The sequence below is a fragment of the Daktulosphaira vitifoliae genome, unplaced genomic scaffold, assembly GCF_025091365.1.
Source record: "Daktulosphaira vitifoliae isolate Bord-2020 unplaced genomic scaffold, ASM2509136v1 Scaffold_4, whole genome shotgun sequence".
Taxonomy (NCBI): domain Eukaryota; kingdom Metazoa; phylum Arthropoda; class Insecta; order Hemiptera; family Phylloxeridae; genus Daktulosphaira; species Daktulosphaira vitifoliae.
In genome coordinates this window covers 1,863,364-1,882,378 of record NW_026099575.1, presented here as the reverse complement: position 1 = coordinate 1,882,378, position 19,015 = coordinate 1,863,364, and the positions used below count along the sequence as shown (strand labels likewise).

Genomic DNA, 19,015 nt, shown 5'->3' with positions numbered 1-19,015 from the left:
CCTCCATAGCTCTACTAATTACGTTTGTAACGTGATGTACTTGATCTATGGTGGAATGTTTAGTACGAAATCCAAACTGGTGGTTAGGAATTAGTTGACGTTCTTGAATAATAGGATTCAATCTAATGTAAAGTAGTTTTTCGAAAAGTTTCGATATTGTAGGAAGAAGTGATATCGGCCTGTAGGAACTAGTACTCTCAGGCAGCTTTCCTGGTTTTAATAACATGATGACTTGTGCTTTTTTCCAATTTACAGGTACATATTCTATACGTAAGCAGGCATTAAATATGTAAGTTAATAAGATGATTGCTTTGTGAGATAATTCTTTAATTATACGCGGACTTATCCTATCATAACCCGGCGACTTTTTAGAATTAAGGTTTTCATCTATCTCATTTGCAACTTCAAGAGGCGTGATATATTTAATGCGATCTGTAGTTTGATCAGTGGTATCGTAGTTTAAGTACGTCGTGTTTTTAGATCAGATTGTATGTTGTTAGGTTGAAATACACATTCCAAGTAACTTGCAAAAGTTTCAGATATTTCCTGTCCACTTCGAGCCCATGTACCATCATCCTTTAAAATTGGTGGCACATATACTATTGTATTTTGTATTTAATTATTTAGATTAACCTAACTAAACAAACTGTCGCATACTGAGTTAGGTTTCAAGTTAATGCAGACTTAAATTTATAATTTTATAAGATTTGTCGGAAATTTCATATTTCTGAAGTGGTTCAAGAAAGTTAACTCATTTAAACTGTTCGAAAATAATAAAATTGTATTGAATTTTTGACAACACATTAAAGAGTTGCCTAGAATTCGATTATGATCAAGGTATGAGGTGTTGCTATTGATTAGTAAAATGGGCAATTTCTTTTACTATTATAAAAGTTTAGATTATATACTAATATATGAAAATTATTTGGTAAATTGACCTTATGAGTCTCAAAATAAGTATTATTAAAGGTGTTATTATATAAAGTATTATTAAATTTTTCAATTTGAAAATTTTTTCGTTGTAAACTTAGGTAACTTTTATTTTTAAACAACACATTTATACATTTATAATTCTAACGTTATGTAGAAAATACGGCGTTTAGAATATGCAAAATAGGCACACAAACATGTTTAACATTTTAATATTGCCTATACTTCTTAGGAATAAAAAAAACTAATGCGTATTACGAGTACGCATAAATGAAATGTAATTTCTTTCAGTCATACAACTAATAGAATATTAGGTTTATATTGAAATAAAATTAGAAAATACACCTAAAAATTAAATAACTAAAGTAAATTTTTGATTGGACGTTATGAAGTTATTGTGTGAAAATTTCATCAATTATGGAATTTTTAATTGATTTATGCACAATCTACATTATTTGAAATAAATAATGTAATGCATTATAACATTACTTTAATTTTCGAAAAAACAATGTTAAGTTATAATATAAAATATAATTTATTACTTACTATTATTATTTAATAATTTAAGTACATACAGATAATGTTTATTTTTATTCACGTCTTAAAATAAAACAGAAAACTTAGCCAATGCTGGAAAAATTATTAAACGATGTTTGATTTTCTTTATAACAAAAGAGCTAGATGACGTTATTTTAAAAAAATTGTTCATAAAGATAAAAAAAAAATTTTTAACACACCATGAGCGTATAAAAATTTTATCAGAAATGATCATTGCCCAAAGCGTTTTTCGATTTAAAACTTGAAAGTTTTAATAGGTCTGCCCAAAGACATACCAAAGGTACCCTGAAATCTGTTGATTATTGATCGAGTTTTTTTTTTAATTTACGTGCATAAATTTAGTAAGTATGATTTTGGTTTGCAAATTTCTATTTTGTTTAAATTTTATATTATTAATTTATAATTATTTGTTATTTATAATAAATAAAAGTAAATTATTAATATAAATAATAAATTTTATCTATTTTTATTTTTATTAATAAGAATTATAATTTAAGTAATAAATTATATTTTCATTTAGTTATAATTATTTATTTTTATATGTGTATTAATTGAAATAAAAATAAATTATTTAATAAATATATTTTTTTAATATTAATTATGTATACTTTTTTATTTTAATTAATATAGTTTTAAAAATAAATAGATTTAATTTAATTATATAAATAAATATGTGTAGCACTTTATTTTTGAAAATTATGGTATTGTTTAAAGTGCATAAATAATTTTTAATTTAACATGTATGCAATTTTCAATTTGTTTTTCTTAGATTTAGTGTAATTAAATTATTTATATAATTTTGACGATTTATTAAATCTAAAAAATGCAGTGCATTTTTTAATTTCACATCATTTGAATTAAATTAACATTTGATATTTTAATATATTAATTATAAATAAATAGTTTAATAATAGAAATCAAGTATGAGTTTAAAATAAAATATATTTATTTATATTAGTACAAGAAATTATAAACAATTTTGTAACGTAAACGTTTATTGAACGCAGACATTTATCAAACTTATATGTTTATTGGACTTACACATTCATCAAAAAATAAACTTTTAATCGTATAATTAATAGAACAATAGAATACGCTTGATGAACTTAACGTTCGCGGAACAATAGACCGTATACATAATAAAACAATCCGTCCGAGACGGCCAAACGTTACAGTAAAACGTGATGCCTGATAATTTTTTTCTTTTCGGACACTTTGTAAAGAAGTTTCACTTCAGAAAGTCTAAACATTTTCAAGTGAACTCTTAAAATTAACTTAACTATCATAATTATTAAAACATAATAACTATAATCATATTACAATGTTATGTTAATAACTATTATTCTATAACTAAGAATAATTTAATAAATTAAATCAGAGAATAATTCAAATAAAATTTATGTGTCAACTTTTTTTACTTAACTTTTGATATTTTAATAAAATATTGAATAAAAAGTATTTTAAATTAAATAATTTATTTAATATTTTATACAACTATGCCCTTGTATCTTTTATACTCAAAATGTCACTTAAGGTTTTTTTTATTATAATACAGAATAAAATAGAAAGCTTAAATGACGCATATAATTTAGGAACTTTATTTAAATTTTTGGCCTCAGACCTTTCAATATTTTTATCCGGGACATATTACAATTAACAATAGTAAACAAAAAATAAATTAGAAAATTAAAGTGAAAATTAAAATTTTCATTCAAATATACATTCAAAGTGTAAATGTTATCGTAAACTTCTTAAAACTTTATAATTTTATTAGTAATATTTTTTAAGGAAAGGTTAAAAAATATAAACTTTTCGTAATTTATAAACTGACATTTATAAGTTAATGTTAATTTATAAAAGTTCAAACCCGCTTGCTATTTGAATGAAATTTACAATCTTTTATACTCTCAATTTGACTTATAATTTTATCATAATGACTAGAAGTATTTTTATTAATGTTTTTCTAAGATATTATCATAATGGTCTGTTCCAATTCTGAACAATAGAAAAAAAAATTAATTATTAATATTTTTATTATTAAGTAATTAATTGTAAACAAACAAATATTTTGTAGAAAATAGTTATCTACATTATAAAATCAAACAGCCTAAATTAGTTTATGAATTATTGAAGTCAATATTTAATTTTAAATCTTATCTCGCCTTTTATCATATTTAAAAACACAAAACTTCATGAACTATTTATCTATAATAGAACTATACAAACTAAATATTATTTTTATAAATAATTTCTATTGTGTTCTTTAAAGCTGAAAATTATTATAATTTAATACTTACTAAAGTTGCAATTTTAAATTTATACAATAATTCTTAGCTTTTATAAATATCTATCTAAATTTATTAATTTATTCATAAATTATGACAAGTCTAAAAAAAAATTGTATGGGGTAATTAACTGTATTTTTTAATTTTAAAAACATTGAATGATACGGAATCTATATATAAACTGTTAGGTTATAGTTCTCTCCACGTTGACGATATGAAGATAAAATAAATAACTCTTATGAGTAATAAAACAGTTTTAAATAAATTATTGAATTTTCAATATAAATTTTGCAATAACGTTGATAATGATTTTATTAATACATAGACGGAGGATATACCTTATGTTTGCATTCTATTAACCTATAGGAATATTTAAAAAAAAAAAATTTTTCGCATACAAATAAACGACATCATCTTGTAAGAACCAGGTTAATGTTATTTTAATTATTTATGAATATTATTTTAAAGTGTTAATTCTAGTAAAAATATCAAATAAATGTTGACTTTGATGCATTTTATAATTGATCTTTTGTAAATTAATAAGAAGCATATTGAATATAATTTTTCCAACTTTTTAGAAAAGTTTAACAAATACAATTTTTTAAATTATTTTAGGTTACAAGTTAAACAGTTTTAAATTTTTTCTTCAGTTAACTAATACAATTATATTGTATATTCAAAAATAACTTTATATACGCTTTTTAAATTAAATTATCCACTTTTAATTATCAAAATATCATTTATTTTTACATCTAACACAAATTACATATATCATATTAAACAAAGTAGGATACGCCCAGGCTACAGTCATGCTGTAAATTAGTATGCATAATGAAATAAAAAACTTGATGTATAATGAACTTTGCTAGATATACCTGTATTATAAAAATAAATGTAGTATAATTAAAATACTTTCAAGTGAATTCAATTTATTTGAAAAAAATTGACACCAAAAATAAAAGTAAAAATAATATTCTAGTCTGAATACTATTACATGCGTTGATTGTAATTGTATGCTGAAATTATTATACTTAACACTTGGTCTCGCCTAGATATGACTCCGCCCCAGACCTGGGGTCCTATGAGACTCACACACTGAAGGCGCCTCTTTAGGACATTTTTTATGGTATTTCAGAAGTGTTTTTAGGCGGTTCTGGTGAAAATATCAAACCTTAAGTCGTAAAATGCTGGCTTCATCAAGTGTTTATCGAAAAAACAGTCGAAATTGTAAAACGCTCGCGGTAAAAATTTCCGATCTTTGCGAATAACGTTCCTGGAATCTCGTGACCGAGTACTTTTGTTGAAAAAAAAAATTTTGAAAAGTGGAGCACACTAAGTAATAATCTCAGAAAAGCATTTTTTTCTTGTTCTATTGTATAATAAAATTATTATTCATCAATTTTAGTATACACTAACACTGTAATAACAAAAACGTAATAGAATAATAGTTAAAATGGTAACATTGTTCCCGTTATAGGGATCCGTGATTTTTAAAAAAAATTGTATGGATTTTAAAGTTAAATATTTTTTAGTTTTAAATTAATATTTTTAATTTTAAAAAATGTTAGCCACAGTGATCAATAATTTTTATATTTTTTTACATATGTTTTAAATATACAAAAAAATGTTTATGTATATCATGCTAATGTCTTTCTTAAACAATAGTTGTGCTAAAGAGAAAAATAAGAAAATTACTGCTCTAAAATACGAAGTGATGAAAATAATCATTAAATAAAATTATAACTATATTAAAAATATTATTAATTTAAAAAATAATAAAATATTAAATTCAAAAAGCCACAAAAAATTACTGAAAAATCGCTGATACGTATTTCGGAAATAATGTTACTATTATCAACGCTAAACACATACTGTTAGTATGTGTCGAAATCTGCCAGTCTTGTCCTTGCTTGTAGAGACGAAGTAAAGGCGTTTGTAGCTTAACAATCGTAAGAAGCGTAAAAATCAATCCTCATAGGATCACAAAAAAGCTATTGTAAAACATTTTTTGAACAATGATAAAAAAGTCAATTTCTTCAAAAATGTTAAATGTTATGTTTAAGATTGCCATAAATTCAATTTGCATTATGTTCCAGCAAAGCTTAGTATGATTTGCGACCATTATTAATTTTATTACTATTATTATTTAACTTTAGTAAAAACCTTACCTCTTTTGTTTAAGTGATCTTCAATCATGACCGAGCTTATCATGTAGACATTACCTATACTACCAATAACCGACAGTCCAATCATGATTAGTAATCTTGCTACTCTGCTCCATTCAACACTTAATGTTACCGGTGACACAGCATCGCTATCAGACAATGGATCATTGGACATCATGGTTGTACTTAAAATAGATTGTATAACTGTTGTGGATGTATTATTTGCTGAATCAGTCATATTATTATCATCCCACATATTAATCTATAAAAAATTAATTATAAATAAATAACATAATTATTTATTTTTTTTTTTTTGTAAACAAACCCCCCATAAATGTTAATAATAATAATGTAAACTCTAAGAAACAAAAAATGTATTACTATTTTTAGTTTCGAAATGAAGCCGAGGAGATTATGATTTCATTATGTGTTTTTTTTTTTTGTTTGACCAAAAACAATCTCTACTTTAACTGAACCGATTTTACCGGTTTATGTGTTAAAAGAACCCGATATTAATGTAGTTGAACCTGAAAGCTCCGAAATGTTTTGAAAATTTCCTTAGTTCTAAATATTTCAAAAATACACTAAAAAAAAAGCATATTCAAAATTTTAATTTTGCATTTTAAAACAATTATAACTTTTTCAAAAGTCACGAATCACAATGAAATTTTATTTGAGTAAACTAGAAACAATTAGCTTTTATTTAGTATGATATTTATTAAAATCCAATGAAACTTAAGTATTGAAGGTTTGAAACAAATATCGCACGCATGTAAAAATGTTTCTATCAACTCAATTTTTTGAAAGTATTTTAGAATGACTTGGTTATTTAAATAGATATCAAATTAAACATTTTGAAGTGTAAAAACCCAGCACAGTAAAGTCGTGGTATAGTTGTGTTAACTATTCCAAAATAATATAAGATGAAAACTATGAAAAAAAATATATCATCTTCGAGTAGTCCAGTACCATGACCGCCAAGTGAACACAAACTAACATTTTTACATTGGTAACACAAATATATTATTATTAGCATATATATCATGAATATCAAATAATAAATATCATAATATTTATATAAATAACATTAATTTCTAGGATAAATTTTGATTATTATTAGTTTTTGTATGAATAATATTCATAATTTAAAAGTAAAAAAAGTATTTAGTACAAATTTTATAATTTTTATGGTTTAAATTTTGATGCCTGTACCCCTAAAATTTGTTCTAATACATTAAAAATTTACAGAATTTGGAAACCATAAGTCAAAATTAATAGGGGAGACTATGGTCAGTGGGTAATACCGGTTACCTCATTATCTAATAAACCTACGCATCTAGAATTATTTTGACCATATGTATACATTAAGAATGATAAAAAAATCTTATTCTTATTAGAACGATATTATCAAAAAACGTTTTCACGTTTAAATGTGTAATAATAGTTTTCAGCGTTTATTTATCTAAAAAAAATTTTTTTAAGAAGTATAATTTAAGGTAAGAAAAAATGAAATATTTATAATTTATATGAACTATATTTCAGTGATTTTTTTAAAATTAATTTATTTTACTTTCTTTTTGTATGTATTTATGTATGACCGGGAATACCGGTAATTTGCATTAAAAAAAAATTATATACATTTATATGTATAAGATTATGTTTTAAAAATATGAGACTTTGACAAAATGCAGTCAATATGTTTATGTATCTATTTGTTGTAATAGCATAACATTTAGTCTTAGAACCAGAGATATAACAATTTTCGCTAAGGTGACCGTAGTTCTCTCAGTCTCCCCTGTGCGTCCAGAGAGAGTTGAAAATTCAATCATAAGTTTTTCACCTAATGTGCTATAACTACAACATTTTTATTTATACGTAAAAATGAATATGAAGGAACTTATAGATAAAACTGTTTTACGTAAAAAAATTATTACAAAAAAAAAATAAGTCAAATATCTACCCCCCTCTTCACCAAAATAAATGATTTTTACCAGTAAATTTAATATATTTTAACAATTTATATATACGATAAACCGTTCTAGTTATAAAAAAATGTTCATATATATTTATATATTTATATATGTATATACATATACATATATTTAAAATTTAATATTTAATAAGCTTTGTAAAAGAAAAAAATGTTTATGTGTTTGCTAACGATGAAACAAGGTAAAAATTCATAAATTGTAAGCATCTTCCTATACTAATTGAAAAAAATTTTTATGCATTTTTTTAGTACATTTAAAAACTTTTATATAATTCCATTTATAAAAAAACATTATTTTATGAAAGTCTATAAAAAATGTTTGTAAAAAGTTATCATTTTGATATAATATTTACAAATAAACCATTGAATTTATAATTTTTGATTTTGTATAGATTAACTTTTAATTTATGTGAAAAAAATTTAAGGGTGCGACCTAAGAAAATTAAATAATAAGAATTGATCACTTGTTGCTAATATTATAGAAGACAGAAAATTATTTAAAATATTTAACTCGAAAATATATGAATAAATCACATATACGTATTCAAGAACAGTGTTACAATCATCAACTCTAAACACATATAGAATGTGCAACTAAAATATTGACTGTGGGTAAAGCGCAGGTATGACAATATTTATCAATAGAAATTTTTTGGCGAATCTCCCTTCCCACCTATTTATAAAAACGTCAATAACTTTCAAATTACTAGTCCAAAAGTTATCAACAAGGTTTTTTTTAAATTAAAACATTACCTATTTTTTAAGCTAGTTAAAAACATATGTTATCATTTAATAATATATGTCGATGTCCTTTTAATGTATAAGGGATGAACTGAAAATACCTAATAAATAATAAATTGAGAAATATAAAAGATTAAAAAATATTAAAAATAATTTTTTTTATATAATTACTATTTAAGAGTAATCGAGTGGCTAATATTTCTACAATATCTACAATAATTCTATAACTTTTTATGATTTCTCCGTAATAATTACAATACTAAATGTTCCTTTGGAATAATTCAATAATTTCTTGTAAAAATAAAACACAGTTTATAGATTCATTTTTATGATTATGTTTTTAATTGTTGTATTGAGAAAAACGTTTTTTTTTTGTGAAAAATAACTCTATTAAGTGTACTTAATTATTGTAATTTACCATCATAAAAATTATTATTATATAATAAATTTTCAATATTTTTGATATTAATCGAGTGTTTTATGATAAACTGATCAGTCTGAACACTATGAATTGAAAAAAAATATTTCTGACAACTTATCGACCATTTACATATAAAATATGCAAATGGTCGCGCGTAATTAAAAAACATGCTACTTTTGTGATTTTATATTTTCAACTTTAAATTGTTTTAATATTTTAATCTAGTAAATATGTATGTTGTTATTTAAAATAATTAAGTTGACAGCCTTATAATGTATAAAAGATGAATTGATAAAATTATTATAATTAATAAATTAAAAATATATGAAACTATAAAAATTCAAAAAATTATTATTTTTTATATAAGTATTATTTTAAGAGGAATCAAATTACAAAAAATAAAAGAAGCACCCTGTATATATGTATATTATATATACATATATATGTATATATTTAGTATACATATATCATAGCTATGATAATAGTGGTTCTTAACTTTAACTTTAACTGTAATACTCATTTAGAGGGGTAATGTCTCTTTAAGTTAATTTTTAATAAAAATGCATTTTACCTCAATTTCTCAGTTATTAAAATAAATAAATTAACTAAATGATAGTAGACAAGTTTAAGTTTAAATGAGACAGAATATATGTGATCCTTCTACGCTATGTGCAGATAAGATCGTTTGAAAACAAAGTTATGGATCCATAAAATAAAAAATATGTACTGTTTGCTAAATATTATATATAAATTACTAATAATTTCAGATATATAAATAATAATTTTTTGCAATATCTGACTGATATAAGGTAGTATTTTTTAAATTATATTTATGAAATAAAATGCTTGTATAACACATTTTACCTTGACCATAAATTAAGGGCAACGAACTTTTAGCAGTCACTTTAGTTAACCTCAAATATCTATTAAATATTTATGCTTTATTTTTGTTGATGACTCGCGCAACCAAAAAATTACTATTATACGTGGTGGACCTATTCATTATTGGCCACCGAGGAATAATGAAAATTTTATTATGTTCAAGCATAAAGTTAAAGTCATATTTACATATAGTTACGAATATCGTTAATTAGTTTTTAAATTACACTACTTCGATTAATCGGACTGAAATTTTATGTTCATAAAATGAATATTATAATATTATTAAATTACCTTTATTTTGTGCTTACATGTGGTCAAAAAAAATCTAGCTATCTGAATATTTATGTGACCGTATTGGAGTAGTCCCAATTGGTTAAAATAATCAAAGCTCTACTGTACTAAAAAAAAAAAAGAAGATAAGTTTTAAATATACAAAATAGTTATTTTTAATGTATAAATTAAGTTGTATTTCGATAAAATTATTTGGCTTGCATTAATGAAGTGTCTTTTCAGAAAGGCCCACCATGAATTTGGTAAAAAGACAATAATCATTTTTTTTTAATATCATAGTATTAATAACTTTATTCATTGTCATTGTAATTAATAATTTTATATTTATGCCACAAAAATAAGATTAATTTAGTTTAAAAAAAAACGGTAGCACAGTGTGGACGAGGCATAGATGGGACAAGTATAGATGACATCTGACAGTGATTAAAATCACTATCATAAGAAACGCTTCGATGCAAATCTGTAGATAGTGTTTCCTTTAGAGAAATTGATGAAATATTTTAAAAGCAACATCAACTCTTATTTCTTTAATTATATCTTGATTAGTAGTTCTTTGATTTTAAAATATAATGTATGAATAAATACTAATTATAGTTTTTAAATTTAGTATGAAATTGTGTGGCCAGCTATGATGTATGGTTCATAGTGTTGGGCGGTTGATAAAAAAGTAGAGCAGAGAACAAGTGTTGCAGAGATGAGAATGCTTAATTAGATGAGTGGAGTGACTAGAGAAGATAGGATAAGGAACGACTACATAAGAGGAAGTATAGGTGTTGCGTCAATAGTGGATAAGATGACAGAAAATAGACTTAGATTGTTTAGTCATGTTATGAGCAGAGGAGAATTGGAATCTGTAAGAACAGTAGAAATGAATTTTGAAGGAAGAGGTAGAGGAAGACCAAAAAAGAGATTGAGGGATGTTATTGAATGCGACATGAGGACAGCTGATGTGAGCGTAGAAGATGTGGGAAATCGTGTCAAGTGGAAGCTTATGATAAGGGTGGCCGACCCCAAGTAGTTTGGATTTCTTGGCAAAGAAAAAGATTACCAGAAATTCTGGTGGCAATTGACATAATATGATTGTTGTTTGGGAATGTACAATTTAGCGTTTAGTTGGGTTTAAACAATATAGTGTCAAATCAATTACCTACTCTATCGCTTGTATATTAATATACACTACACTTTAATGATACAATAAATAAATAAATACACACATATGCATTTATAACATTGTGTCTAATGTAAGTATAACATGATAAAAAGTAACCGTAAAATGAAAAAAAATGGAATATAAATTTTAGTACTCATATTAAATGTAATGTAACTCGAAAAATATTTGTTTAAATGAAAAAATATAACTTAATTTTTTTGTTTATAATTGTTATTTAAACAACTTTTGTACGAAACTTTTTTTTGTAAGTTAAATATTTTTTGAGAAAATGAAAAAAGTTCATATTTTTGAACTTTTGCGATGCTATAAAAAAAAAGCTCAATTCCAATCAATGAGGACTATTAGTATGTCATTATACATATTTTAATTCAACTTATAAAAAAACAAAATTTGGTTGGGAATTTTTTCCGCAATTTTTCCTTTGTTGACTGGCCTAGATGTCAATTTTAAACTTGTATTTTTCTTTTAATTAAACTAAACATGGGATAAGTAACTGTTTCATTGATAAATTAGAATTTTTTTTTCAATTTTTGAGGGTAACTAATTGTAATCATTTGACGTATCGTTGAAAAATATAGGTCAAGTTAGAGCAGAGAAAATAAATGATAGTCACAAAAACATACCTTCTCAGCTATGCATCGAAGCTAAAATCTAAAATATAGTAAAATAATTTTAATACGAATAAGAAATTTCTTCTTGCAAGGGGCGACTAAAGTGATGGGATCCTTGATCTTTATTGAAGTTATTGAATCTAAATGAGATAAAAATCAAACGAGTTATTTTTCTCGACTTAAAAGAAGCAAACAAAATTAAATAAGTTTAACTTTCTATGCTATATTAATTTTTCATTTATATAATATTTATGAAAATCTGTACTCCCTTTGTCAGGTATTTTAAAATAAAATAAAATACAAAACCCAGAATTTTAACACTAAAATAGCATATTTTTAAATACGGTTGTCATTTTTACCTTGAAGACAAATCCAGAGGTCAAATTTTTTTTTTTCAAATTAACGTATATTACATAAGCTTTAATTTAAGATATATATAAAAGTGTCAGTATTTCCGGAATACTTTCAAAAATTAAATTGAAAATATCTTAGTAACAATACGCATGTTTAAAGTTTTGACCCCCATTGTTAAAGGGATATGATCCGATTTACAAAAAAAGCGTACCAGATGAAAGGGGTATATAAATATTTATTATAAAAAAATAATAATATTGATCCATACATTTTTCCAAAAGTTATATAAAATATAAATTAAATAATATAAAATATAAATTAAATAATATAAAATATAAAATCGAGAATTTTTTCACGGAAATCGTACGTTTTTCTTTAACTTTGATGACCGTTTTCACCACGAAGACAAGTCCAGAGGTCACATTTTTTTTTTTAAATTAAAGTATATTATATAAGCTTTAATTTAAGATATATATAAAAGTGTCAGACCTTCCGGAACATTTTCAAAAGTTAAGTTGAAAAAGTTTTTATATTTGTAATTTTTTGGGGGACGTCTCCCGTTTGCGGGAAACGAGGGAATTTTTTTCAATTTTTGAGGGTAATGTCTTCGACTAGATACGATTTGTGATCTTTTGACATATTGTTCATTAAAATCGGTCCAGCGAAAGCTGAGATTGAGCGTTCTCAGACACAAAAAAAAAAAAATAAAAAAAAAACACATCATAGTAAAATTAATACCTTCTCAGCTTTGCATCGAAGCTAAAATGTATGTTGTGTCACTGTTATGGTGTTTTATATATTTTTTTAGTAAAGCTATTGATTTCGGAAGGAATTGTTGACCTAGATCCTCCTACAAAATGCGTCTCTTTAACGAAAATGTCATAAAAGTGAATAAACATAAAAAATGGTTGTAATTTTTAAAAATAAAAATTTATATTTTTTAGTGTTATGTTGAGTTAAGAGGAATTAGACATTTATTTTCATTCTTTCATAGTTATATTATAACTAAAACAATTACAAGTACGTTTGAAATTATTAGTGCATGTATGGACAACCAGTTTAGACTACTTGGACATTCAGTAAAGAAATAACTTAATTTCGACTACTCCAAATTTTAATAACTTTAGATTCATTCTATACTTGTTTCAACTATGTTTTGTCCTCAATATATAGGACTTTGATTATTAAATACGGATCTGTAAGCTCCTTCAGACTTAATCTATAGTTTATTTTTATAAATATTATTATAAAATATTTATTTTGTAAAATAACATTCAAAAATGTTGAAATTGCTTCGAATGACACTCTTACTCCTGTGTTGTCTTGGGTATTCTACGCCCGTTTGCAGCCATTTGGATAAGTATCAACAGGAAGAATTAAAGTAAATAATACAATGTAACATTCACTGATGAGTACAGATCACTTATACAGTGAGCACGACTCTTTTAATATTATAAAATAAAGAAGTAATTACAAATTAATGTCAGTAATACAAAGTTGTTAGTAATTTTTGAGATTTTAAAATAAACAAAACACTATAAAATATCTAATTATAACATCTTAATAAATTAAAAGGTACTTAACACATATAAAAAAATTGCCGTTTACGACACACCCAATCAAATGTTTTAAATATTATTATGATATTTAATAACCTTTAATTAATTTTGCCTAAGAAATAAATTTTTAATATACAATTTTGATTGTCCTTTTATATTTATTAAATGTTTATTATTTAAAATTATTAAAATAATTTCATAAAAACTTATTGTTTTGTTTTCCTATTCTAACAAATAATATTGATCGCAATGTGGTATGCTTATTAAAAAAATTTAATCCATACGTTTTGAACGAGATAGTATTCACCAAAAACTCATTAAAAGCAATTGTATTAGCACCCAATTCGAGCAGCTAACGCCTTATTGCAACAGGATATCGCGGGTTACAGAGAGTGGCGCCGACTGTCATTATATGTCTGAATACTGCAGTGTAGAGTTAATCAACATCTAGCGTCTGTCTTTAGTTGCCGCCAGAAAGTCCATAAATATATAAAAACTTATCCTATTTCGAAAATTTTATTTTTAAATAGTCTTGATATTTTAATCCATTATTATTCTCTTGATATCATGATTTTATGAATAGATAAGATCTATTATTTATAATAATGATTTTTATGATAGTAAATTACAATAATTAAGTACACTTAATAGAGTTATTTTTCACAAAAAAAATATTTTTCTCAATACAGCAATTAAAAACATAATCATAAAAGTGAATCTATAAACTGTGATTCATTTTTACAAGAAATTATTGAATTATTCCAAAGGAACATTTAGTATTGTAATTATTACGGAAAAATCATAAAAAGTTATAGAATTATTGTAGATATTGTAGAAATATTAGCCACTCGATTACTTTTAAATAGTAATTATATAAAAAAAATTATTTTTAATATGTTTTAATCTTATATCATTCTCAATAAACTTTTATAAAATAATTTTTTTTTATAAATGGAATTATATAAAAGTTTTTAAATGTACTAAAAAATGCATAAACATTTTTTTCAATTAGTATAGGAAGATGCTTACAATTTATGAATTTTTACATTGTTTCATCGTTAGCAAACACATAAACATTTTTTTCTTTTACAAAGCTTATTAAATATTAAATTTTAAATATATGTATATGTATATACATATATAAATATATAAATATATATGAACATTTTTTTATAACTAGAACGGTTTATCGTATATATAAATTGTTAAAATATATTAAATTTACTGGTAAAAATAATTTATTTTGGTGGGGAGGGGGGTAGATATTTGACTTATTTTTTTTTTGTAATAATTTTTTTACGTAAAACAGTTTTATCTATAAGTTCCTTCATATTCATTTTTACGTATAAATAAAAATGTTGTAGTTATAGCACATTAGGTGAAAAACTTATGATTGAATTTTCAACTCTCTCTGGACGCACAGGGAAGACTGAGAGAACTACGGTCACCTTAGCGAAAATTGTTATATCTCTGGTTCTAAGACTAAATGTTATGCTATTACAACAAATAGATACATAAACATATTGACTGCATTTTGTCAAAGTCTCATATTTTTAAAACATAATCTTATACATATAAATGTATATAATTTTTTTTTAAGGCAAATGACCGGTATTCCACTTACCTCTCCGAAATATCGGATTAAGTTAACATCTGTGTATAGTATAATAAATGAATTGATAAATATAATAATTATATTTAATAAATGAAGAAATATATGATGATGAAAAACACCACAAATGGTTTTCTTAATATTATCATTTTAAAAGAAATGGGGTGAATAAGAGTAACTATTAAAAAAATCACCTGTATTTTGTCATCTCAATTTATCATAAGCCATTATTAGGTAGAATATTTTTTTTTGGAAAGGGCAGACCTCTTCCTTTTAATATACATATTGGATTAATATTAAAAATTACAAAAATTTTGTATGAAAATATTTATACTTAATATTTAAATATATTTTTGTTAAAGGGATGTTAAATGGGATAATTATCTCCTAAATCTTATTGGAAGTTGTATCGTTTGATCTTAATATAGGACAATTTAATTTAAACAAATGAACGTATCCTTCGTTTGTAGGGATCAAAAAAAGTTTTGTTAAATTATGTCGATGATAAGTTCAACTAGATAAAATTTTAGATAATTGATGTATTGTTGAACAAAATTATTTAGTAGGAGTTGAGAAAAAGTGGAAACAGACAAAATTAATAATCATAATACTAACATCATGGTTAAATATTTTAGCTTCGTATTGAAACTAGAAGATATTTGTCTTTGGTACTATCACTTATATTTCACTTTGATCCATATAATTTTTAAATTTCAAAAAAAGTTATATGAATTGCCACGTTTCACAATTTTTTAATTTGTTAAGAATCTAAAATTTTAAACCTTATCAAAGGGATAGCAACAGAGATTAGATAAACAATAATTTTTCAGAAGATATTAATTTAATTTAACCTCTATTAACTATAACGTGTAGCAGTATTCTGATTTATTTCACCTCAACTTACCCCTTCTTTTATTATCTATTTTTTCTCTGCTCTTTTGCCTTTCTATTTTTACCAAAGAAAAATTTTTCTACATGAAATGAGTATTAATTATTCTGTTTCACTTAAATTATGTTACATAAGATATAATATAATTTTTGAGAATACAAAGTTTGCAGCAGCATATACATAAAAAAAATATTGTTTTATAAGTGTTGCTGTTTTTATAATTTTCCAAAGATCAATATCGGTTGTCACAAAACTATTGAAACAGATTAGAATTTTACGTCAATGATACTTAGTAAAAGATATTGATACACTAAAATGTTTTGTGAATAGCTACAATATTTCCAATTACCTGTTAAAAAAATATGGTACGATTTCTATGTAAATGAATATATTTAATGTATAATTAACATAAATAAACAATATAATATTAAGTCAAGTTTTGTAAGACTATTTATAGCCTTATTGAAAACTATCTAAAAAAAAATGTTCAGCATTTTCAAAGATCAGTTAGTTTCCCAATCATCTATTGAAGTACAATTATCAAATAAGCCTATTTTTAGATATTTTTTCAGGAGAAGCAATTTAAAAATCGCATCGAAGCTAATATGTCATTAAAAGAAATGATAAAATTATATGTATTCTAAATCACATATCTCCAAAAATAAAGAAGTCATTTTTATACTAAATTACTCAATAGTATATTCAGTAATATATATAATATATAATAGAGAGTAATTCAAAAGTCTTCCGACTACAAATCAATATATTTCATTAATCTCTTGGCCTAAGTTAATTATATGTATACCACTAGAAAGTTAAGTTAGATAGGTCTTTTCCTTTGTCAAACAAATGCATCTAGAAATTTTTTTAAATGATTTATAATGAAAAATCAGTTTATTATGAAATGGTAGATTTATCACTCATCAGATAGAGTTTAGCCCTTTATTTTTTGGTTTGTACAAGTTGGCTATGGATGTTTAGCTTAATTTCTAAAGAATTTTTAGAACTGAATGCTTTAAACAACTGATGTTTCAACACCATTAGTTCTACGATAGTCAAACAGAATACTTATAGTCAATATGCACAGATTAAAACGGAAAATAAAAAAATCATTTACGTTCGGGATCATCATTTCCCAAATAAAAGAACTTTTTAAGTATTAATTATAATAATCCATTTCCAGACATATTTATTAGTAACAGACATAAACTTAACAATTTTATTTTTCTGTATATATATGTACAATTAACCATGGTCAAGTTAATAGTTATATTAGTTGCATCTGGCAGATGCACTGAATATTAAAATAAAATAACACACTTCTGTCTGTCATTACTAAGTTTATTGAATTATTTATACAATCATGAAATTTTGACTCCATCTTAGGACTTTTGTGAGACACATTAATTTAATTTTCAAAAAATAATTCATAAATCAACGACGACAAACATTTTTTTTATTTTTATCTATGAATGAATGAAAATGTACCAATTAAAATTTGATTTATTTTTATGAACCATAGTAAATANGAAAATGTACCAATTAAAATTTGATGTATTTTTATGAACCATAGTAAATATCAAATTTATTGCAATGAAAAATTAATTTTTATGGGTAACTCGAAGTTAAGTGAAAATTTATAATTATTTTTGTTATTAATGGACCAACAATAAATAAAATTTTAACATTTTATTTAGTTTATTTTCCATCTTACGGTATAAAAAAATTATAGATTTTCAATTACTTTCGAGTTACATCTTAAAACTACATATAAAATTAATTTTTTCTTACAATAAACGTAACATTTCTGTACATCAACAGTAAACTATCACAAGCCAATTTTTTTTTTTAATAGTCTCAACTCATGTTTACTTCTGATAGTTTACTGTTGATGTACAAATTTATTATGATTCATAAAAATAAGCAAAATCGACAATTGTTCGTATAGTTATTTATTTAATTTCATTATTGCAGTGATTTAATCCATAGTTGTGATTGTAAATAATTAAAAATTAAATTTATGATTTACCACTTATTATACTAAATGTTGACATAGAATTTCAAAGCAAATAATATTATGTAAACAATATTAATATACAAATAAATAAACTATGTTAAAAAAAACTACAGTGCAAACATACCCGGCTCAAGCGTTTAAATACATCTAGATAAACTTCAGTTTTGCCGCATGTTATATATAGAGATAAAATTTGAAATACCGCCCTGAATTACTGTTAAAAGGTCTTAGGCGTGTGCCTTGAAAGTTTGCCCCTTAAGCGGGGCCTCAAAGTAGAGTTCAATTTCAACTTTCACCGAATCACAGTGAACTTTATGATTGACTATAATAAACATTACCTGTAACATACGTATTTTTTGTTTTATCAATATACGAGTTTATAAAATTTTATATGACTAAAATATTACCTATTAGTGGATTAAATAATTTTCAATAAAATCTACAGGTGTTCTCAGTAATAATATAGTTTCGAAACATTAATCAAACAAAAGAAATCACGTACAACGCACTCAAAGCATCCAACGAGCACTGTGTCGGCT

General features: G+C 23.9%; 1 protein-coding gene across 6 annotated transcripts in view; it reads right to left on the bottom strand.

The window, feature by feature from the left end:
- The window catches only part of LOC126905352 (melatonin receptor type 1B-B-like), a 30,311-nt gene extending 11,296 nt beyond the window's left edge, over window positions 1–19,015 (bottom strand). The window contains exons 1-4 of one of the 6 annotated variants that reach the window (XM_050684983.1): window positions 18,884–19,015; window positions 18,601–18,814; window positions 10,264–10,370; window positions 5,942–6,200 (exon numbers count right to left, since the gene is read on the bottom strand). In XM_050684983.1, coding sequence (XP_050540940.1) covers window positions 5,942–6,194 — 253 coding nt within the window. In that variant the 5' untranslated portion in view covers window positions 6,195–6,200; window positions 10,264–10,370; window positions 18,601–18,814; window positions 18,884–19,015. Of the gene's footprint in view, window positions 1–5,941; window positions 6,201–6,319; window positions 6,523–10,263; window positions 10,371–18,600; window positions 18,815–18,883 lie in introns of all 6 variants that reach the window. The other 5 variants (XM_050684987.1, XM_050684986.1, XM_050684985.1 and 2 more) reach the window with 5 other exon arrangements.